Here is a 25,514-nt window from a genome sequence, read left to right on the forward strand (position 1 = left end):
TCCTATATGATTTTTCATCAACGGCAGGCCATGGAACAGGAGAATAGTGCTGCGCCCAAGACCAAGCAACCGGACTTTCCCGTTGCATCTTTTGGTGCTGTTAAGTACTCATCGAGAAAACAGACCCAATGGTGCGTAACGACTTTATTTTCGCGATTTGCCTGCCGACATTCACAGTGTATCTTTGTTACCATTCATGCAACTGTGTCGTACTCGGGAGCGCACACAACCCCCAGTCGAGCGCATGTAAACCAATTGTTAGGCACAAAGTGCATCTCACCGCATTTTGCAAAGTCCGCGCCGGAAATCCCGTCCGTACAAGTATTGGCCCGGAGCTATAGTGCTGCTACGCGTTTCGCTCGTGGGCGTCTTCCAAGCACCCTGTGTGGCGGCGCCACTTCTTAACAAAAACGCGAAACACCGCGATGTGATGTAAAACAGGAAGCACATTTTGCGTATTTCGCGGTCAACACATACCTGAGGTATTCTTTTGGATTTTTAAATGCATCGAGTAGAGCCTAAAGCGCATGTTAAGCTCGAATTTTAAGATTGAAAGGAGGAATTGACACATGTTCCGCCCGCGCCTGATGGTAAAAGGTGTTCAAAACAAAACAGTTCTTTGATAACTTCCAGCATACAAGCTTATCGTCGGGTCCCAAGGTTGGAGTAAGCATTCATGGTCACAATCTCTTTCACACTGCTTTGCCGAGATTCCTCAGCTGAACGCACTATTGCACTTCTCAATATATTGTTTCAACAACCCATTTACTTCGTATAAGGCACAACAAACAGCTCGTTAGGTTAAATTTATTGGACGTATTGAATTTTAGCTGTTATATTGCGACTGCTGAGGCGGTGATCCGTAGGTAAATCAGGCAGTAATTACTCATTAGCATCTACCTCAGGGCAGCCAAACAGCTCCTGACGAAAACTGTACAGCTTTGCGAGGAACATTCCAGTGGGGTAAATATCCGCCTTCTTCAGGAATCAGTTCCAGCACCATATTCTGTCAGGGAGGTTCGTTACACCAAACAAACGGACCAGCACAGCTAATAAATGCCAGGGCGAGTGCGCATTGATAAACAACTCCAGGCGCGATTGGTATTAGTCAGTTGTATTTAGGGCACCTCCAACCTGGAGTAGATTTCATTTAGAAAGTAATTACTGACTGCCATCTGCGTGAGCACAGCCTAGCGACTACAAGAAAGAAGGAGGAGGAAAAACTGATAGAGGCCAGTAACGAAGCCCAATGAAAAAAAAATTATCTGCTGTTTAACTGCTGCTGGATCTAGTTAGAGAGCGAAAGCTGCAGTGTATCGGGTAAGTAGGCGCGGCTTGGCTTCAAACGTTGAGGGCGTTCCGCACACTGGATAGGCAACGCGACTCCCTGGCAGGTGGCGGTTAAAGTAATGGTTAATCGCGAGAGGTTGGTCACCCAATGAACGCTGCGGCTTAGTGGCTTAGCTCGGATATCCAGGATATACATAGCGAAATGTAAGGCATAGCATGATTAGCCTTGGTTAATCCTCATTGCAACTTAAGGTTAGTCTGGTTGTCTACCTATGTTGTTGTCGCATTAAAAACGACGCAACTGTGGTTGCGTGGTCTCCTTTTCAATCCTACGACATGTTATCAGGCATGCGACTCAGCTGGCGAAGCGAGCGGAGGCGAGCGTAACGACGAGGAACGCGGTGTGACGTCACACCAAACTGCCGCGGCGAGCCGTGCGATGTGACGTCATGCCAGCTGGCGCGGCGAGCGCGCAAGGCACAGTAACCGTCTCACATATCTTGATGGACACCGGAACCGCGCCGTAAAGGAAGGGATAAAGGAGGGAGGGAAAGAAGAGAGAATTGAAAGTTGCATTTCCAGGAAAGGCGCAGTCCTGCGCAGCGGCGGAACACGTTTGGCGGAACACGTGTGGTGCTACTAGTGGCGCATGCGCAGTTGTGGCTAGGGAGCGAGAGAGAAATGCGCCGTGTGTCGTCACTGCTCCTCGCGCATGCGCAGCACGGCTCTCCGGCAATCACGCGAAACTGCTCAACCTGCGGCCAGTAAGGCGTTCGCTTTAAAAGAGCGACTACTCGGCTAAGGCTCTTTTCTGAGCTAAACAAAAACATTAAGCGTGTTTAACCACGGTTATACCCAAAGGCTGAGCGACAGCTTTGGCATGGCTAGACAGACCGTCCCGATTCCTCTTCTTCAATGGCTAATGAGGCAAGCACGACTACGCGGCGTTTATATATGCGCCATACGTTGACGTCATGTCACGTGACCTGAAAGTAGCGCCACCTCGACAAAACTAACCTAAGGTTAAATATCAAAGATCAAAGGTCAAGCGTCATAGGGCAAGCCACCATGGTGGACATGGGGCAGCATAGCGTACCTTTGATAGATATAGTACACCATAGTGTCTTGGTTAAACATATTAGAGTGCAAAAGCATTTCCCAAATCGCCAGGGTCAAAATTTGGCAATGGCCCCGGCCAAATTTAGAGATCGCCATGGTGTCGGGCACGCTCACTTATAGTTCGACATCGATTTAGGTCCAAATCAGCCAAGGTCAAATTTCGGGGATGGGTCGGGCCAAAGACTTGCTAATCAGCTTTGCAAGGTCATACCAAAGTCAAACTAAAGCACATCCCAGCGATCGCTGTAAAAATTCGCCCTCGTCCGGAAATCAAACCTCGCAGCAACGCTTGTCTGTTACAATCGCTAACAGGGAGGGGTATCAGATGATAATGTGAAGCCGAATTTACGAAAACGTGGAAGCAGGGTGGTGTTTTTTTTATGTTTGGAAGAAACTCCGAATTATTTTTATTCATGTACAGCACATCCTGCAGTTGCAAAGCATTACTACAGAGGAGTGGATAAAAGTTACGAACAGATATCAATTACAGCCAGACGAAGGAGTGTTTATACCCTAATTAAAATCTACTGCATTCTTAGGGTTTCAGGTGACTACAGTGCTATCAACCAGAACGACCAGAGGGCACCTTGTATGGTACTCATTGTATTATGACATGTCCTTCTACCATCTTCATTCTATAGCATTTTCCTATTACCTACGTGCTTAGTTGCTAAAGTGAAAAAGTTGCCGCCCCCCCCCCCCCTCTCTTTCCCCATTCCTATGATCTCAATTGTAATCTTATCTCTCTTTGCATGCACTGCACTGCTATCAAAAAAGCTCTATCTGAGGCAGTGTTTGAAGCTGTGGGCCGGCTTGCATTCACACAGGGAGATTCTGCTAGACTTGTTCCTTGCATTCTGCTTGTCTATCAATGTGTGCGTGGTCTTCGCGATGCTCTACGGGCCGAGGACTCAGGGGTCATGGATGGAGCCCCCAGAGCTACGCGCGCGCCGCCCGAGAAGCTTCTACGACGCCGACGGCTCGACTGGATACGCACACGACATCGTCCCGAACATCATACATATTGTCAGGTAGGCACCTTTGTTACGCACAATTAACAACTAGAGGTGCATCGAAAAAAGGTCCCATATGAGATAAGGTGGAGAATAATGAAAACTTTTGGTTGGCCTGGAAGAGTAATAAAACTTTGGGTACGAAAGTGTCTCACCGGAATATTTTATGGCAGACGCGTACAATTGGGGACAAATTCCCCAGGACACGCGACAGGCAACCAACGCGTGTAGCTTTGTTATCAGCCGGGGGATGCAAGCCACACTTGAGGAGGTGAAAGTAGACTGGGACAAATCGACGAGTCCAAAATGGACTTCCTTGGGGAATGCGAACAGGCTACGCCCAGTGAATTGAAACACACCTGTCACATGAACTGGCCACAATGCTCCGGCTGCCCAGTAACAAGGAAGACTGCGAACTATATGGAAGCGGCTGGCCCCTCCATGACGTACATTAGGTGTGGTGCCTCAGCCCCGCATGCCTTGATGTGGTACATAAACGTTGAAGGCATTCTGCACCATAAAAACAAATACGTCTATATGGGAGTAGAAAAGTTGTAAGGTCTCGTCTATCGCACTCCCTAGGCGACAGCTTAATCCCTTTTGACTGCTTTCATGTTTAGAGTGTGTGCTCAACGAAATATGGCAGGAAATAAGCATTGCTGTCGCACTCTTGCAAACGTAGGTATAGAGGAAGTTTCAGTTAAGATTTTACGCATTTTTATTAAATATAGGCCTTCTGAGTTAGAAGACCGCTTCGGCATAGAGTTGCCAGTGGTGTAGTACGCTACAATACAGCTAAGATGTGATAACATAGCAGGCTGGGTAGCTAAAATTGAATAGTTAACCTTTTAACTATTACAGTTCGGCTCCTTAATTATTGAAAGACGTTTAGCCCGCCGTAAGTAATATTCATATCAGTTTTTAGAATTTCGAAAACCCAGTTACCCTTGGCACTGTGGCCAACAAATTTTGGCTATTTCGACAAGTTACGTCTACTGGAGATGTTGCTTAGCCTGCAAGCTACTCGAATGCGCATGTATTTTGGCGCTATGTAGCGAAAATTTGTTGGGCCACAGAGCCGAGGGTAACTGCGTTTTCGAAATTCTAAAAACTGATATTGATATTAGTTACGGTTGGCTGCACGCTTCTCAATAATTAAGCCTCCAAACAGTAATTCTTAAAAAGTTAATTATTCAATTTTAGTTAACCATCCTGCCGGTTAACACCTCATAGCTGTATTCTAATGTACTACCCTGCTGACAATTCTATGCAGAAAAAGCGGTTTTCTAACTCTAAAAGCCTAATTTTGGAAAATTGTGTAAAATCGTAGGTGAAACACACTGTAGATATCTTCAAAAAGCATTAACCTATGCATCGGTTCAGTTGAGTCAAATTGCGAATTTTTTAGCAGCCGATGATATAAAAGCTTCGAAGAGCGATATGTGCTTGTCCTAGATGCTACGTGGGAAGTGCCTCTTGAGTTAGAAAAGCATGATTCGGGATCGGACCAGGCATGCGCCAATTCAAGCGATCGTGAAGCACTGGTCCATCCTTGTCAGTTTCATGACCCCAGAGTTGTCAAGAGCCAAGTTATAGTCTGTGACTGCTTTGGAAATCAGCATTACGATTAAAGGAAAATTCACGCATTTGTGCTTTTGGTAAAGCGAATTTGAAGCTCAGCTGTAGAGGGGTGCGAAATGCTGCAGCAAATCGTTGTGATCAGCATTAAATTTAGGGCACTTGAAGGATGCCTGTTGTGGTAATGCTACTAACGCGCATAGACTCTGCTGGTAAGCTCTAGTGAATTCCTCTTCCAAGAGTGCAGGAGTAGCCAGGTGGAGTAACCGGCCATTCAGTAAGGGGGTAGGAACCCAGAGTACGCGTGAACTCAGAGCACGGCAACGTGAGGAGAAAAAGTAGAACGACTCCGAATGCAAATGCCCGTGTTAAAAGTGCCATGGAAGTCACGTGGTTTTGGGGGCCATCTTGTCCAGGCGCTTTTAACAACGGCCACAAACTGCGTTCTAACTGGCCTATGATGGATGGACGGAATATAGGAGCGTCCCGTTTGAAACGGGTTGGTGGCAGTTGTCACCATGCTCGGCTCTTTTCATTATTTTTCTTTAACTCCATTGTAAATGGAGCGGCTGCAGCGCCAACAGGCGGCACAAGCGCTGAAGGAGTAATAAAAAAAGGGCGCCTAAAAGAATGAGCATAACCTCCCCGGAATGTTTTCCTTCCTTCATTCCTACAAGAATAGTGCCGCTCTAAATGGTCAGCGCGCAGTCGACGTCGCTTGCGAACTGCGCTAGCAGAAACTTACTGCATACCTGAAGAAATTTTGAAAGCGTCTCAGTACCATCCCCAGCCTGTCACAGGTTTTGTACTTGAACTCACATTGCGCGCCTGACCAGGTATAAACACCTGCTGATAATTATAAATGTGATATGTACGTTATAGGCAACATACCGATCAGGCGCAAGCTGAAGCTTTCGGTGTGTGCACACTCAAAAGGCACACAATTCAACAAGCGTTTTCCTCATACTTTTATTTGTGTTGCTTTGAACTAGAGGAAATCAGAAACGACGCGACCATTATCTAAAAAAGTGCAGTGATATAATTGCGACGCCTACGCACCCACATCCAGCCATGATGATCAGACCGTTGAAAGTTTCTATGAGGACGTAGAATCGGCAATGAATAAAGTAAAGTCACAATACACTGTACTAATGGGCGACTTCAATGCAAAGGTGGGCAAGAAGCAGGCTCACGACCACGCGGTAGGTGACTATGGGATAGGCTCTAGAAATAGCAGGGGAGAGTTATTAGTCGAATTCGCGGATAGAAATAATTTACGGGTCATGAATACCTTCTTCCGCAAACGAAAAAACAGGAAGTGGACCTGGAAGAGCCCCAATGGTGAAACTAAAAATGAAATCGACTTCATACTATGCGCTAAACCTGGCATCATTCAGGATGTGGCCGTCCTCGGAAAGGTGCGTTGTAGCGACCACAGAATGGTAAGGTCTAGAATTAGCTTAGACTTGAAGAGGAAACGGAAGAAGCTAGTGAAGAGGAAGACCATTAACGAGTTAGCCGTAAGGGGGAAAGCACAGGACTTTAGGATAGCGCTGCAAAACAGATATTCGGCTTTAACTGAGGAAGACGATCTTGATGTTCATACAATGAATGATAATCTGACAGCCATCATTACGGAGTGCGCAGTAGAAGTAGGCGGTAGGACAGTTCGGCAAGATAACCGGAAAGCTATCTCAGGTGACGAAAGATCTGATTAGGAAGCGCCATAGCATGAGGGCGTCTGACCCTACCGACAGAATAGAACCAACAGAGCTATCAAAGTTAGTAAATAAGCGCAACGTAGCCGACATAAGGAAGTTTATTATGGAGAGAATCGAGCATGCTCTAAAGAACGAAGGTAGGCTAAAAGCAGTGAAGAGGACACTAGGCATAGGTAAAAACCAGATATATTCATTAAGAGACAAGCAGGGCAATGTCATTAGCAATATGGATAAGATAGTTAACGTAGCCGAAGAGTTCTACACAGACCTGTACAGTAGCCAATGTAATCAGAGCGTTAATTTGAAAGACAGCAGTGCACAGCAATGCGTCAACCCGCCAGTGACGAAAGATGAAGTAAAGAAAGCCTTAGAAGCAATGAAAAGGGGAAAAGTAGATGGGGAGAATCAGGTAAGAGCAGATCTGTTGAAAGATGGAGGGGACATCGTGCTAGAAAAACTAGCCACCCTGTATACACAATGCCTTATGACCTCGACTGTACCAGAAGCTTGGAAGAATGCAAACATTATCTTAATTCATAAGAAGGGAGACGCCAAGGACTTGAAAAATTACAGGCCGATCAGCTTACTACCCGTTGCCTACAAAGTATTTACTAATGTAATCGCTAATAGAGTCAGGGCAACGCTGATCAACCAAATGATCAGGCAGGCTTTCGTAAAGGATATTCCACAATAGATTATATTCACACTATCAATCAGGTGATAGAGAAATGCACAGAATATAACCAATCTCTATGTACAGCTTTCATTGATTACGAGAAAGCATTCGACTCAGTGGAAACCTCAGCAGTCATACAGGCATTGCGTAATCAGGGGGTAGAAGAGCCTTATGTCAAAATACTGGAAGATATATATAGCAACTGCACAGCTACTATACTCCTCCATAAACTCAGCAATAAAATTCCAATAAGGAAGGACGTCAGGCAAGGAGACACGATCTCGCCAATGCTGTTCACCGCATGTTTACAGGGGGTATTCCGAGGCCTGAATTGGGAACAGTTGGGAATAAGAATAAATGGAGAATACCTAAATAACCTGAGATTCGCTGATGACATTGCCTTGCTGAGTCACTCAGGAGGTGAACTACAAATCACGATCAATGAGTTAGACAGGCATAGCAGAACGATGGGTCTAAAAATTAACATGCAGAAAACCAAGGTAATGTTCAACAACCTAGCAAGTGAGCTACAGTTCACAATTGGCAGCGAGAGCCTGGAAGTTGTGACGGAATACGTCTACTTAGGGCAGGAAGTGATAGCTTTTCGGGATCATGAGAGGGAGATAACTAGAAGGATAAGAATGGGGTGGAGCGCATATGCCAGATTCTCGCAGATCATGAGTGGCAGTTTACCAATTTCCCTCAAGAGAAAAGTGTACAACAGCTTTATCTTACCGGTACTCACCTACGGGCAGAAACGTGGAGGCTAACGAAAAGAGTTCAATTTAAATTAAGGACAACGCAGCGAGCCATGGAAAGAAAAATGATAGGTGTAACGTTAAGAGACCGGAAGCGGGCAGAGTGGGTGAGAGAACAAACACGGGTTAATGACATCCTATTCGAAATCAAGAGAAAGAAATGGGCTTGGGCAGGGCATGTAATGCGAAGGCAGGAAAACCGTTGGTCCTTAAGGGTAACGGAGTGGATTCCAAGAGAAAGTAAGCGTAGCAGGGGGCGGCAGAAGGTTAGGTGGGTGGATGAGATCAAGAAGTTTGCAGGCAAAGGGTGGATGCAGCTGGCAAAGGACAGGGTTAATTGGAGAGACATGGGAGAGGCCTTTGCCCTGCAGTGGGTGTAGTAAGGCTGATGATGATGATGATGAATAGCGACCACTTACTCTGGGCGGCAGAGTTGAAGCGTAACGATGCTATTCAATGCCTTTTGGGCGCAGGTACAATCAGACCGAACTCAGCATGATGGACGTGGTGTTCCTTCGCTCCATGTTCCTGAACCACAGGCCCGACACCATCATGGTTCACTGCAGCCCCTGCGGCTTTACGGGGCCTTTCGTCAACTGGACCGAAGGCATCAACTTCACCTTCGTGCCTTACCATTTCCCCCGCGAGGTCTTCGGGAGGAAAATTGAAGTAAATCGAAAAATTCCCGTTTCCAACCGCCCCAGCTCGCGACGTCAAGGAAGGCAATGTTTTCGTGCTTGTTGGCGCCTTTAACTCGGATTAAATAATTTTGAGTTTTTTTTTTGTTTCTTAAAAGGCGCATCTAGTAATGAGGCAGGCTGGATTGGAGAATTTTAACACTATCAGGATCCAAGCACACGTGTTGCTTTCAGCTCACCCTCGTAGAAGCCCGGCCACTGTGCCTGTCTTTTTCTGCTACATTTTCGGTTCTCAACTAACGCCTAAAACTGCACCAAAGCATAGGCAGACGCCGTATATATAAATGAAGTCCCGTCACAGGCTATATATACAAAACTTTACAAAACTTGAGCGGTGCGCTTGACAAATGGTGCACTCTCATGCAGAAAATACTGACATAATGCGAATATAATGACTAGGAGATTTCATCAGTACGGTGTCATTGTCAATAACTGAATACTATGTACTACTGCTTTCCCCAACTTCAGATTAAAAGTGAAGGTTTGATGGTTCATTGCTAAGAATTTGAATACCGCTTGTACCGGAGAAAGCGAAATGCAGTGCACTCAGTGCAGTGCATTCAGTGGATTCTAAGAACTTCGCCTCCTCCATCTTGGTGCTGCAATTCTCAGGACTTCTGATCTCCTGCACTTGTGCTTTTTGGAACTTTGTCATTTCATGAACGGGACGTGTAAAAAGATTTTTAAGCGCATCTACTCCATTTCTAACTAATGGAGTTTGATATGAACACGTTAGTTGACTTTATTTATACCCAAGTACAACTCAAGAACACAAGGACCAATCCCCTTGAAGGTAGTCCAACACCCGCCACGTTAGTTCAGTGTTAAGGGCGCTCGCCCACTGAGCCGGAGTTCAAGGGTTTGAACCCGTCCGTGGCGGCCGCATTTCGATGGAGGCGAAACGCAAGAAAGCCCCTGTGCTGTGCGATGTCAGTGCACGTTAAATATCCCCAAGTGGTCGAAATTTTCCCGGAGCCCTCCACTACGGCACCTCTTTCTCTCTTTTTTCTTTCACTCCCACCTTTTTTCCTTCCCTTGAAGCGCGGTTCGGGTGTCCACCGAGATGAGGCAATTACTGCGCAATTTTCATTGCTCAAAAATCAAAAATGAAAAAATTCTAACCACTGGCGTCGACTGACCGCCATGAAATCCTGGTTGACACCCTGGACCCTGCTATCGGGACCTCGTATCAGTATAGTAGATGCAAGCGCATTTGCTATGGATTATCCGTGACGTCAATGCATCGTCACTTTCCGACCTTCAGGTACTTATGATAAGGAAGTAATTATTGATTGACACTCACCTAAGCGCAGCCATACGGTTACAAACGAAAGCTATAGAGCTTTCTCAGAAACTTCGCAGTTGGGGGATTCCTTTGTTCCCCTAAACATTCATATACTTATGTGGCCTTCTTGTTCAACCCTATTTATGCCTTAATTGTCTTGATGGATTCTTGTCAGGTTCTGTTGCTTTAATTTACGTGGATGGAAAGGACCTCCGCACTTTACATGCGATATAACTTGTGTACTGCCTATTTCTGAACAGTGAAAAATGCTTAGCTGCTGTAGCTACATGGATATTTTCTAAGTAGTCGGTACATCATCGATGCAACGCTGGGCATTTTACTGAATAACAGGAAGCAAATGACGACATACAAAGCGCGAACTGACAACTCTTTGTTCGTGATGAAAGTTTTCCTTTTTTCATACTCAGACATTTTGGACCAAACCATTTTTGAATCGAAAAGTTTTTATGAACGCAATTTTTTCATGCATTGTAAGATTTCACTATAGCAATCAATATATCCGCAGATCTCCCGTTTTGCACTGTTTTGACAAAAACGTTCCTCCGATCGTCACAAGCGTTCCCCATTGGTTTTCTATGGCAGTCTTAACTCCTCCATGCTAGCGATGGAGTAACTTCAAAATAATATTTTGCGGCACGTGGAAGAATATACCACTACCTTCGTTTTGCTTGGATTACGGTGTTTAAAGTTCCAAGCTACTCAGGCTTGAGGGCTGCCGTAGCGGAGGGCTTCGGATAATTTCCACCATCAGGGGTTCTTCAACGTGCACTGACATCGCACAGTAGATGCAAGGGGCTCTATAGCATTCCGCCCCCATTGAAATGTGACCTCCGTGGCCGGGTTCGAACTCGCGTCTATCACTCCCACTTCTCAAACCTTTAGTAGTCTGTATATTTTTCGCATGCCTTAATTGAGAACTCTGCCCCGCACTCGCCAGGCAAAATAAACTTTAAATGTGCAGCTGTTCTGAGAGATGGCAATATTTTGACAATGTTAATTGCCGAGTGTGCAATCCAGGGGCGCGTTGACCACGTGGAATACGCAGTAAACGCTGTAATAAGCGCGTGTAAGCGGGGCTGTGGCACAGATGTTCCAGTCGGTCCCTCATCCCTGACTGGTGCGAATATATTGAACGTTTTTTTTTCTGATTCAGGTATTTCTCCCGTAATGCAGGTTATTCATCATTCGGCCGATGTGGCCCGGATTCGCATCCTGATGCAGTACGGGGGCATCTATTTGGACCGCGACGTGTTTGTGGTGAAGTCTCTGCGCCGATTCCTGCGCTACGAGGCAACGATTGCCGTTCCCCCAAAGGCGTATCTCGGCAACAATCTCATGATCTTTCACAAGGATTCCCGCTTCCTCAAACTCTACCTTGAAACATACCGCGAGTGAGTACAATTTGGTTCTGCGTGCCACAAACCTCTTCTTTTTTTGTGTGTGCGAAAGCCATTTTCCTATGGCTAAACCACGAGCAAGATCTTGCGGTGTTTGCGCCTTTGTGCCAAGTGAAGTAAACAAATAAAAGTAAATCAAATAAATCAAAATAATCAAAAGCTTCGCTGGCCTCTGCTCGAAGCCCTAGTCTATCTCCGCAGCCGAAAAAGCCTCCAATAAACTGCAACACACACTTGCGCTGCGCATTGCACATCGTCTTCTTCATCAATTAACAGTACTTTCAAACTAATATTCGCTCTTTGAGCAATATGGTAGTAGTGAAAAAGAAGTGCCCTGCATTCGTTGGCGTGGACAACGCAGTGGAATTTACAAGGCACTAGTGCAGTACGTGTTGGCCTTGAAAAAATTGCTGCGGAAACGCGGAACTGGAACATAGGCCACTGGCGTACACTGGCATTGACGACTGATAAGTTTAAGCTGTGCATAACTGGCTCCCTGGGTCAGTGGACACCTATTTCGCGTGGTAGTGTCCTCGTGCAAAAAAAAAAAAACTTTTTTCGTACAGTATTTCGTGCTTAGTAATGCCAAAGCCGCCAGCCATTTTTTTTAGCACATCGAATTTACACCACTCACTTAAAGCGACAAATAAGCGGTGATAAAGGATCTTAAAGGGACACTCGGTGGGAATAGTATTCAAATTGTCGTTGTTAGTAAAATGCGATTGTTGGGCTCTTTGTGGCTATGTCTGCGTCTTGGCTTCAGCAAAAACAGCATTCGTTCGTGCGATAATCGGAGCCACCAAGTAAACATAATTTGAATCACTCGATTCAAACTCCTTGCGTAAATGATGAAAAAAAAATTCTGTGATAAGCAGCTGTAAGCAAATGGCAATGCGCCCTCGCGCAGCTTTTCATGGCATTCAACAACTACGGCCATCTCTCGGCCGCCAGTAGAAATCTTTGCATAACTCAGTGGGAATATTTTAAGCTTGTAATTATTTAAAGACCTGATGAGTCCCGAGCGATTCTGCGGGAATATAGCGATAACCAAGTACGCTCTTCCTACCAGCTCCAAATGTGACCATTAAAATGCATCCTGCGACAAATATTTTTGGCTGTCATATACGAACAATGGAATGTACCGGCCATTATAAATTCCTGTGATGGATGGACTGATGCACGACGGACGGATGGACGGACGGACGGATGGACTGATGCACGACGGACGGATGGACGGACGGACGGACGGACGGACGGACGGACGGACGGACGGACGGATGGATGGATGGATGGATGGATGGATGGATGGTTGGTTGGATGGACAGACGGACGGACGGATGGACGGATGGATGGATGGATGGATGGATGGATGGATGGATGGATGGATGGATGGATGGATGGATGGATGGATGGATGGATGGATGGATGGATGGATGGATGGATGGATGGATGGATGGATGGATGGATGTGGCTGAACCCTTTAAATCGGGCGGTGGTTCAAGCCACCTAGCCATGGCTTGTGAAATTTTACTCCTGTCTTGATTTTAGCCACCAATAAGATAAACTTCGCTTGGTTAATTCTATCCGCTTAAAATCTATTTTTCTTTCGCTGTCCTTAAAACCCAATGCTTTGAATAAATCAGCTCCGCTGCTTTACACTGCTGGGTGAAGCCTTTTACAGCAATTTAGTTCAACGATTTCCTCCACCTCTCCGCACGCAACGCACAACGTGTCTATCTCGTGGTACCTGGCTCTATATGTCTTAGTCCGCAAAACTCCCGTTTCGCCTCAAACAACCGAGAGCTTCCCCTACAATTATCATAGATATTTTCTTTGGCAATTTCCTGCTTAAAAATCCTAAATGTTCTCAGTGCTAATTTCGTCGGCATCCCTGTTTTCCACAGAGCTCTCTCTGTTTATTTAACCTTTTTCTTAACCGATAATTGCTGATTTGCACCCCTACTGCTATCCAGATATTTTCTTGTCAATTTTCTAGTTCGCTTTTTCTATTTCGTGTCAACACTCTTTATGCAAAGGTATCTGCAAACTTTCCTAGCCCACTGCTTTCCCCCATTTTTCTCAATCCCTTCTCAAATGCTATCTTACTGCTAGCTTCTCTGCTCTCGATCGACACCCATTCCATATCACCCTCTACCCCATGATTTGGTGTATTGCCATGTGCACCCAAAGCTAGAATTCCTACGCCGCGTTGTTGAATTTCTGACCTTGCTTGAACATCTGGTCTCATGCAAAAGACCGCTTTGCCGAAATTCAGACTTGGAACCTTCACCCCTTTCCAGATCCTTCTTACCACTTCGTACCTATTGTGATTCCACAATGTCCTATATTTTGTGACAGCTGCATTCCTATTAGCTTTAGTCATTACTTACGTTTCGGGCTCTGTCAGATACTCAGCACCGTTATTTATCCACAGCCCAAGATACTTGTACTTAACCACTACTTCTAGCATGAACTCCTGTATTCTATGCTCGCCGACCTCATCATTAAATATCATGACTGCAGATTTTTCCTCACAAATCTTTAAACCTAATAGATCTTCCCTTCACCACAAATGTCTATCAACTTCTGCAAATCTTCCTTGTTGTCAGCCAATTGCACTATATCATCCGCGTACATTATTCCCGGTAATTACTCATTCATTTATCTTGCTTGCAAAAAGAATGGTTGAAGCCTAGTCCGCTCCTCTCTAGTTCGGTCTCTTAACTCTTGCAGGTACAACATGAACACAGGAGACATAGGACATCCTTGCCTAAGCCCCCGCTATACCTGTATAGGTCCTGATAGATTTTTTTTCCATTTTATAAGCACTCTGTTACCTTTATGCATATACCTTTTAAAAGATTAATTACTCCATCTTCCACATCCAATGTGCCCAGTATGTCCCAAAAATCCTCTTGAATAACGTTGTCGTAGGCTCCCCTAATATGCGACTATGCTAGCCATAGGGGCCTATGTTCCTTTTCAGCAATCTCTATACACTGCGTCAATGAAAACAGATTGTCCTCCAACCTCTTTTGTTTCCGGAACCCATTTTGTAGCTCCCCTAGCACCCCCTCGTTCTCCACCCAAGCCTGCAATCTGTCCTTTATAATCTGGATCGCCACCCTGTAAACCACAGACGTCACTCTTATGAGACGGCAGTTGCTAATGTCAGCTTTGTCTCCCTTTCCCTTATATATTATGTTCATTCTACTTAATCGCCATTCATCGGGGGCTTTTCCATCTACTATCATTTTATTGACTACCTCTAGTAATGCTTGCTTGGATTTCGGTCCTAGCTTCTTTATTAACGTAATCGGAATACCATCTTGTCTTGTCGACGTGCCACTAGGAATCTTCTTCTCTGCCATTTTCCACTCTCTTTGTTCAAGTGAAGCAATTGAAGTAACCGGTCTATCCTCCTTCGATAAATTATTTGCGACATTTCTTTCTTTAAATTTTTCTGTCATTCTTAAAAATGAATTTCAATGTTGAGCGCCACGCAGCACCTGGTGGCAGCCGTGCAAACTAGAAGCGGTTGTCCAAATCTTCCATGCTTGTTAGCGTCCAGAGATCCGTAGCAAAAAAAAAAGAAACGAGGCGTACAAGCGCATTCAACAATTTAAAAAAAATTGCCGATTTTAACGATTTCGAAGCAGCGTCCACCCTTCGGGCATCCTCTTCTGCACCTCGCAAGCAAATTAATTTATATATAGCAAAGCAAATTAAGTTGCTACTACTAGTCACAACTGCTTTCATAGTACAGACGGACAGGCATTGCCCACGTTTGAATCTCTGATGTCATGTTTGCATAATGCACAAACCAGTAGCTTTAAGGTTTAATATTACAATTGCAAAATGGGTCCCGACTTTGTATGCATGTGGTTCGAAAAATGTTGCCCTTATTTCCCATTTCATTCTCCGTCATCTACAGGGTGCTTCAAACTGTTCGATACTTATTTTTCTTTAAGAAGCCATGAAAGATACTGATGTTTGGTGTCTGTAGTTTGACTTAACACTGAGGCGAAAATATTTGTGCGATTATTAATTTACTAATACTAACTGAAAACTTCTTTATTTTTAGCTTTAGAGGGCATTGTTATATAGCGAAATTGAACGCAGTCAAAATCGCATCAGAACGCCGTTTTAGAAAATTCCATAATCGGCATCACGCTTCGAGATATCGAACGTGAATAAAACGCACCTGAGATTTCTTATGGTTGACTTTTACACGTTGCGCATCGATAAAATGGGCATTCTTTGGATCAAATACAGGCGCAGTTTACGTCTTTAAGAACGCAGATGATGCTAACGCGGTTCCCTTTGCGGTACCGCGTGTTGCAACGCCATGAAATGAAAATACCGGGTGATTGAGCGAACACTTTAAAAAATTTCTGAAAATATTGGGTTCAGTGTAGCGAAGAAATAGGTGTAGGATCAGACTCTCTGTCCCGGCGGACACAATATGCAAGTAATTTACAAAAACCAACAAATTAACTTTTTAATAATTGTAGTTGGGTGCTTACTCCCAATTGGGAGTTTGATGCCGTGGACAACACGACGTCACAACAGTTTTTCAAAGGAAGAAAACCTCAATTTCTAGAGCCCTGCAGCGCGAAGAAATCGACGCTTTTTCCCGCACGCGACTCAAACTGAGCGCACAAGGAGCGCATGGCGTAAGCGAAGCGTCCGCTGATGACGTATCGTAATGAGGGCAGTGCCCAATTCGAAACGCGTGGGCTAACTTTCCTCGCTAGGGAACCTCGGCGCTCGGCTTAGCCCGCGGCAGGCGTTATCGACTGCTTCGTCGCTGGGAGTAAGGAAAATTATAGTCATCGTCTGCTACGCGGCCGTCGCTTTTGGAAACGCCGATAAGCACACCAGGCGCTCTGCCTGCCCGGTTAACTCCGGAAAGAGTTGTTTTGATGTTGTTATTTTCGTCACTATAGCTTCTTGAAAGGAACAAAGGTACTCTTCATTGACACTATGCAGATTACTGTTTAACATTAAATAGTGCCGGTATATCGACATGCACTCTATTACTTCTGTCAAGCAACTATTTCTTTTATGCGGTATCGGATTGACTGCTTTAATAAATGAGAATGACTTCATAGTTGAAGCGATTCTGACTGAAAACACTGCAGCATTCTATTATTTCTGTCAAGCATCTATTTATTTTATGCGGTATCGGATTGACTGCTATAATAAATGAGAATGACTTCATAGATGAAACGACTGAAAACACTGCGATATTAGCACTAAGGTGCTCCGTACAGGCTGGTACCTACAATACGGTTGCCGTGCGCTGGATCAGACACGCCCCGTGCTGTAAGAAGGGCTAGTACTTAATTAGGAAACCTTGTCCGCAGCTGTTTAGCACTTTCTAGTTGTATAAGTAACAGCAATGAATGAAATTTGTACCTTTTATGGATTTAGTTGGTTGCAGCTCCACATGGACACGCCAGGAAAGAACTGGTATATGGGATGAAAAGACGCCGTTTTCATATCACGTGTTCAAAACGCTTGCCGTCTATTGCGATGCACAGTAGAATGCGGTCTTTGATGGAATTCACAGCAGAACTAGCATCTCTTGGGGAATTTTTTCAATTGATATCTTGATGCGCTGCTTAAAGTCTTCGAGGTCCGCTGGCTCCGTATTGAAAACTTCGTTCTTAACGTATCCCCAAGGAAGGTATCCAGTGGTGACGATCTTGGAGGTCACGCTATTGTTCGCCCTCGCCGAATCCATTGGTTGGGAAAGGTTCTCTCCAGGAGTTGCACCTTGGAACGAAAGAAATGTGGCGGGGCTCCGTCATGCTGACACCACATCTTGTTCAAGCAGGCCAGTGGTAGCTATGAGACAACTTCAGAGACGGCGCAATTTAGGACGCAGTCTGTGCACTTTTTCCCAGTGATGTTTCCGTCGTTGAAGTAATGACCGACAGTACGGCCCTCATGAATGCCTCACCAAACACTTGCTCACCATCTTACTTGGTGCTTGTGCTGGCGTAGCCAATGTGGGTTCTTGTCGCACCAGTAATGCGCATTGGGCAAGTTGACATTCGAGTCCCTGAAAACTGGGCCTTCTCTGTCCAAATCACTTTGTGCACGAATTCCGGGTCTTCATCACATTTAATTAGACAGCAGTTAAAAAATCACGTCGTTTCTCAAAGTCATTCGGTGTCAGTTCCTGGTGAAGTCACACATGGTAGGGGTGCTAGCCGTGTCTGGATAGGGACCTCCAAACAGATGCTGGGCTGGCTTCGTACGCGTTGGAGATTTCCCTGACACTTGATTCTGGCCTGACAGAAACGTACGCGAGGTCATCTATGTCAAATTCTTCGGTTGCGCTCCCTGGTCTCTTCTTTTTCTGAACGTGAACTAATCCAATAGACCTAATTGGATTAAGCATCGATATGAACGTCGGACGAGTCGGCCCACGATGACTAGGATGTTGGGCAACACACAGTCTAGATGCCGGCTCCGCGTCCATTTGCGCGCTCACATAAGCAATCACAGTGTCTACCTTCTCGGCAGTGGAGTATTGGAGCTGCGCTGGGGCGGGCGTTCCCACAATTCTCACAATGCGGCGTGACGCTTTGATCCTAGGCGGCACTAGTCCACACATTCAGGTGATTTGAAACACTGGCACTGCAATGGCCTTGTCACACACGCACCTCGAAGACGAGCACCTGAAATGCAATCTGCTGCGCCCTATTGGGAAAATGCAGCTAACACACGCTAACACAACCGCAAAAACAACTGCCCGACAGCACACAGCCACTGCCGCGCGCTCTCCTTGCCACGCTGACAAAGCTTTTCTTTTGCGCACGGGGTTCCTGGTGCGCAGCGAATATAAGAAAACAGGAGATCCACCTAGTGAGTGAATGCATTCATGATGACGCACAAAAACGAGCCCGTCAGGAAGCCGTACCAGAAGTGGCGCGTGCGCACACGCAACAAAAACGCCTGCAGATGCGCCCATCAGGGCTCTCAAAATCGACGTTCCCGTAACTGACGATGACTGCAATTTTCTTACTCCGAGCGACGAAGCAGTCGATAACGCCGGCCGCGGTCTGAGCCGAGCGCCGAGTTTCTCTAGCGAGGGAAGTTAGCACACACGTTTCGAATTGGGCGCTGCGTTCATCACGACAAGTCATCAGGGGACGCTTCGCTTACGCCATACTTCCGGTGCTCCTCGTGCGCTCAGTTTCGGTCGTGTGCGGGAAAAAGCGTCGGATTTCTTCGTGTTGCAGTACCCCAGAAATTGAGTTTTTCTTCGTTTCAAGAACTGATATGACAGCGTCTTTTTCACGGCATCCAACTGCCAATTCAGTCAGTCCGTCAGTTTTTATTTGCAGGAAAATCACATCTTCCTGCTGGTGGCAGAGACTAGAGGCATGGTTGCCTGACGAGGTGTCTGACCCCGTAACAAAAGGAGCAGCCTTCAGCAGTACAGCAGAGAGCTGGTACAAAAAAAAAAAGAAAAGGTGCGTTACATAGAGTACACGCAAAGATTCTATACAACATGGCTGTACTTGAGACTAACCACCTAGCTACGATAATTTAAAAAGCTAATTGGTTGGTTTTTGTCAATCACCTGGACAATTAGAGGGGTTCTCAAGCATCAGCTATGGATTCAGAGCAAAGGCTTTCAAATCAAGAGCAGTACTCGAGGAACTAACCTTGAGCTCAAAGGTATTCCGCTGGTGGAGGACGAAAGCCTCCCAGCTGTGTTAAAGCAGCTGCGAGACGTCATCCAGGAACCAATCAGTGAGGACGACATAGACGTTTGCCATCGTGTGCCCAAGAAGGACGGCGGCTGTCTGAATGTTGTTGTGCAATTTCGCACACGTGGAAAACGCAACACTGCCCTTGAGAAAGCTCGGAAGACTCCGGTCAGCCATTCAGACCTTGGGTTCACTGGTGATTCTCTGGTCTGTGTCAATGAACACTTGTGTATGGCTCTGAAAGAACTGCTCAGCAGGACAGTCGCTCGTAAAAAGGATAAGTGGCGGAAATACGCGTGGACAAAAAAGGAAAAATTCTTGCAAGGAGGACGGATACATCAAGTGTGCTTCGTGCAATATGTACCGGCGAATTAGAAAAGATAGAATAAGACTGAAAGACGCCCCTCAGCCATTTTTGCTGTTTGGCAGTCATGCCTAGCAGCTTGTTAACACCTGATGACGTAACAAAACTGCATCGGACAAATGATATTAAAGATTGCTTATCATGTTTTCACCTTAACGCTTGATCCGCTCGCAGTAAGGAGGACAATCTCTATGCTTTGCTTCCTTCCTTTGGTTTTCTTTAGATGTTATCATGCTTTTTGAAACTTGGCACTAATATGAAAAGGAAGTTCTTAAGTTGTCAGAGGGCGACAGCCATTATCTTAACCGTCCGTCTAGTAGAGGAGGCGATGTCCTGCTCATCACAAAAAAAGGCCTTATCAACAGAAATAATTGAAAAATACACACAAAAAACTCCAGATTTCGAAATCTAACCTGTTATTTCTTCCCCAAACACCTTTACCGTTCTGTGCCACCCACTATCTGGCAATATATTAAACTTTCTTTCATTTTTTGATAATTTTTTGGAATGGGTTAACGACAACAATTACAACCTTGTATTAGGAGGCGATATTAATATTAATAAGCTTCAAGCCTCAAAAGCTCGATCAGACCCCATTACAATACTCGATGCCAACACCTGTATTAACACAATTGACAGGCCCACCCGAATTCATGACGATACTGAAACATTATTAGACGTATTTTTAAGAAATATACACAATAGGAAACACCATTCTGGCGCGAACTTGAACACGAACAGTAGGAAGGCAACAGACGGGCGCTGACTTACAGCTGAAATTTTATTGCTGGGAGCAGGGAAATAAATAGGTGCCACCAAACAACAAAAAGAAGCACAACACTCACAATTCAATCACATCACCGAGGAAGCCATCGCTATGTCACTTGCGTGTGGTTAAAAAGTCAAGTTCTTTGCATGAAATTGTCAATGAGGGGCTTCTGACACATGTATCTGCTGATCTGGCGATTTTTTCGGCTTCGATGATTTCACGGGTTAGCTGATTCGTGTGCTTACTTATCACCTTGGTCTTCTTGAAGTTGGGACGGCAATTCTTCTTTTCGAAATCTCTACAATGAATGGCCAGATGCCCTTTCACGGTGTTATACACGTTGTTGTGTTCTCTGAGGCGTTCGTTAAGGCATCTTTCTGTCTGGCCAATATATTGTTTGCCGCATGTTAGCGGAATGGCATACACAATACCTTCTTGGCAAGCTACGAAACGGTTGTCGTGATTAATGGCACATTCTTTCTCGACATAGGGTGAATTAACTTTTTTACAAATCTTAACTAGCTTATCGGGAGCCGAGAAGACGACTCGAACATTTCCACGCTTGCCAATCTTTTTCAGCCTGTGCGTGAAACGGTGAATGTAGGGAACCACGGTAGTCTTTTCTTTTCCTTGTTAACGGGATTAGCCGGTTTTCCTTTTTCTAACAACCTTCGAAGGATGGATTCCGATATAGCGACGAGCAGTTGTTTGGGATACCCTTCTGTTCGTGTTCAAGTTCGCGCTGTTTTTCAGGAATATGTCGTACCAACTCGCCCAAGCATCTGTTTTACATCATTCTGGCCCCATTGGCGCCCACATCAGCGATCACTTGCCAATATTTCTCATTACAAACCACAAATTAACACACTATTCATTCCCGGCAACGCGTGACATGTCAGGATATCAACCGATTTACTCTGGAACAGTTTCGCAATGAAATATCTCAAATTAGGTGGGAAGAATTCTACACCGAATCGCACCCGGACACTACTTACGACACTTTTCTGTCATTATTTAAGTTAGCTTGTAACAAAATTTTTTGCCGCAAGGCAACAAACAATAAAAAGACTCGTAAACCATGGGTAGCAAACCATTCTTTAAAACTAATTAAACAAAAGGACGCTCTTTTCAAACGTTTCATTGTAACAAAAGATCCTTAAGACCTGCGCGCTTTTAAGGCTTTCATAAACAAAGTGACGAACTTTTTTAATACAAAGCAGAAGAATTTATCTTCACAACATTTTTAACACTGAAATTATGAAACGTAGTGACGTTGCATGGAGAAAACTTAATATGTTCTTGGTTGCGACGGCCGAAATTCACAGAACCTAAAAGGCTTGGTGTTAAATGGAACACCAACATCAGGATCATCACTGCCTAACGCATTCAAAGAATTTTCGCCACCCTGGTGACTGATTTCCATGATTCACGGAACTTAAAAACATTAGATATTCCTTCCGTGACAGCGCATTCTTAAAACCAAATAACTGTGAAGAAATTCGCGACACGTTCCTCACCTTCAGCAACAGCGAATCATGCGACTCGGATGACTTACAGAAGCGCCCCGTAAAACACGTCATAGACATTATCAGTCCCATCCTTGAGCATCCGTATAACCTCTCCTTTGCACATGGCATATTCCCTAAATTTATGCAGATAGCAAAAGTGAGCGTTCTTTTGAAAGGCGGTGATAAACATAACCTAACCAATTACAGGCTGATTCCTATTCTTCTAGTTTTTTTTTCAAAGGGATTAGAAAAGTTAATTAACAACAGGATGACTGAATTTTGTGAAAGCATAACATATTAGCTAAATTTCAGTTCGGATTTAGAAAGGAACTTTCAACCGAATTATCACTTCTAACTCAAAAAGAACTCATTTAGCATGCAATGGAGAGCAAATTACTAACTCTAGGAGTATTTATTAATTTCTCGAATGCCTTCGACCGCATAAATCATACATTAGTAGAGAAACTTGCAATCTACGGATTTCGAGGGGTAGTCCTAAGTTTAGTGAAAAATTATCTCCAATATCGCCAATAAAGAGTGCACATTAATACTCACATATCTGAAACTAGACAAATTAACAGCGGAGTGCCTCAAGGGAGTATCCTCGACCCATTGCTGTTTAATATTTATATTAACGACATAAAATCTATTGGTGACTCAGCTACATTTGTTATTTACGCCGATGATACTACCATATTTTTTACTTCACCTACACCGGTGGGCTTATTCGACCGGGCAAACCTTACATTGTCAAAATTGTACAAATGGAGCTCTGTAAACACATTAACAATCAAAATTACTAAAACAAAAGCCATTCTCTTCGGGGCAAAAAATCAGGACGTGTCCGTTACTGACATTCTAATGATCTGAACATCAGTTATTGACATCGTCCATTCCTACAAAAGTCTTGGGGTCATATTCGAGGAACAATTGTCTTGGAATTCACATGTCAACATGGTGGCTAACAAAACTGCCAAATTAGTTGGAGTAATAACCAAATTACGTTCGTTTTTGCCGACCAGAGTAAAATTAGTTATTTATAACTCACTCATTCTTTCGCAAATTAGCTATTGTCATCTGATTTGAGGGACTACCACTGCCTCTAACATGAACAAGCTGTTGTTACTGCAGAAAATGGCTGTGCGCATCAGTTCCTACTACTCATATGACGCTCATACAGAACCCCTCTTTGATAATCTGAAAATCCGTTAAGTCCGGTTTCTGTATAATGACGCATTACTCAAGCGATACTTTAAAACAAGAAACCAAGGAAATAATATCATTGCAACATTATCCAATCTGATGAGAAATGATAACGTTTATGAAACACGTCACCATGAAATATGGCACATTCCATCAGTGCGCACCAACCACGGTACTAAGTCATTACGCGTGAGATTACCGTCCCTACTAAATATTCGTAATCTATGAAAAAAAAAATGTGTGAGCTAAAAGAAAACGTAGAAGAAAGACAATGCCTTTTCCTACAGTTTTTACAACTTTCATCACCGTGTCACTTACAATTGTTTTTTCTAACATTCAGATTGTTGGCTTTGTTATCCTGTATCCACCTGTGCTTCCTTGCTATCGTCCTTTGTTTTACTGAGCCATTATCCTTGTATCTACTTTGTATCTTTACCCAGAATGTTTTTTACTAGCATATTGTGAATTGTTGGTCCACAGATATTAATGGCAGACCTGTTCATTCAGTTTTCAGTCGTGACTCTTTGTGTTCTGAATTATAAATTTGCAACTGACGTTGCCAACCATCATTTATACATGTCTGTACGAACATGAATTGTTAAGGGGCACAGACCCCGTCAAGCTGTCTTCTGCTTTTTGTCTGTGTTCCAGACCTCTGTAAATATGTCGAATAAAGATGAATGAATGAATGAATGAATGAATGAATGAATGAATGAATGAATGAATGAATGAATGAATGAATGAATGAATGAATGAATGAATGAATGAATATTGTGCCCGCCGGGGCAGAGTGTGTGACCCCCCACCTATTTTTTGCTATACTGAACACAATTTTTTCACAAATTGTTGAAAGTGTTCGCTTAAACACCCGGTGTATTGAGGGACAGCCAATTTATTGAGCTGCTAAAAGCGTATTTTCTACGCTTTATACAGGTCCAACATTCTTGGACAACATTTTCGATTAGTGAAAAATTAAGGTACTGTTGGGAAATATTGATGATAATGGTCCAATTTTCTGATCTTTAACAAAATATTTCTTTTAGCATGCTTCCAACGATCGCATCACGAAGTAAGTTAGGACTTCCATGAAAAAGCAATAGGGAGCGCTTTTGACGATAATAAAAGCATTAATAGCAAAAAATGCAGCACTGCAGTCGAGTGGCCTGCGGGTATACTTAGTGTTATAATGAAATTTTACATTATATAGAAAATAAATGTGTACATGAAAGCATGTGTGTAATTATTGAAAAATGTGTTCATGAACTATTTCCCGCTAAAGAATACTTTTGTCCAGAATTTTTGTCCATGTCTTGAAGCGCGATGCTGATTCATAAATTTTTTAAACTCGGCTCGCCTTTTATGTTCGAAGGCCTTCAATTTTTCAACCTAAATCTTGTTCCTTAACATCAAAACATAAAATATTGATCAATTTAGTTAAGTTAATTAGTCGTCCTTTCGTTGCACTCTATTACGTAATTAACGTCCGCCGTGCCATTATTATCAACCTGCACAGACAGCACTGGCGTATCTTTCACGGCTATGCAAGGAAAAATTAGCACTGAAAAATTCAAACATTCTTCAAAAAATGATATGACGACGGCGTTACGGTGCACACGCTTGACCAAAGCGTACGTCTCGCGCAGGTTCAACGACTCCCGTTGGTACTACAACGCTGGTGAACTCCCCACCGTTCAGCTGTTCCACAAGCATCCGCACCTCGCCAACCGCGTCTACTACGGCCTGGAGATCAACTTGGACATGCTCCACATGATGTACGAGCCGCACTCCTACCCTGACTGGCGCGACGCTTACGCCATGCACACGTTCATTTTCCACCGGGGAGAGTCACCATATGACCCTTTACACAACGGAGATTTCAACCAGACCAACATCAGGGACCTCGACAACGCGATCGGCCAGATGACGCGATCGGTGCTCTTCGGTACCTCGGACTTTGTGGGCCCGGACGTCCCCGTGCTAAGCGTCACCGAGCTAGCCTCCAGAAAAAACAACGGAGAAGACCTTACACGCATGACGCCTGGGAATGCGAAGCCTTTCTACGGCAAATAAAGGCCCGCTTTCCCTTACGCGGCCTCCGCAATTCGCGCAGGATCGGTTGTGGCGGACGGTCGCAGACTACAGCGTCCTCGTTGACGCACCATCTGCCGTCAGTGGGTGTGGTAGGTCCTTCTTTGGCACATACTCCGTCTGAATAAAAAAAATCAAAATCTACGTATTTATTTCCGCAACCAGTGATGATTATGGGTTATAACAAATCTGTTCACCGGTGCAGTCATGTTAAGCATCCTAAGGAATGATGGGTTTATGGGTTTATGTGGGTTTAACGTTCCAAAGCAAGTCAGGCTATGAGCGACGCCGTAGTG

At 44.5% G+C, this 25,514-nt stretch overlaps 1 protein-coding gene across 1 annotated transcript; it reads left to right on the forward strand.

Moving 5' to 3' along the window:
• Positions 1 to 25,497, forward strand: LOC144106668 (uncharacterized). Its single transcript, XM_077639507.1, has 5 exons — positions 1 to 131; positions 3,237 to 3,440; positions 8,629 to 8,824; positions 11,333 to 11,550; positions 24,774 to 25,497. The coding sequence occupies exons 1-5, from the start codon at positions 7 to 9 to the stop codon at positions 25,198 to 25,200; spliced, it is 1,170 nt and encodes a 389-aa protein (XP_077495633.1). The 5' UTR covers positions 1 to 6; the 3' UTR covers positions 25,201 to 25,497.
• The last annotated feature ends 17 nt before the right edge of the window (positions 25,498 to 25,514 follow it).

Source organism: Amblyomma americanum, chromosome 10 (assembly GCF_052857255.1).
Source record: "Amblyomma americanum isolate KBUSLIRL-KWMA chromosome 10, ASM5285725v1, whole genome shotgun sequence".
Lineage (NCBI taxonomy): Eukaryota > Metazoa > Arthropoda > Arachnida > Ixodida > Ixodidae > Amblyomma > Amblyomma americanum.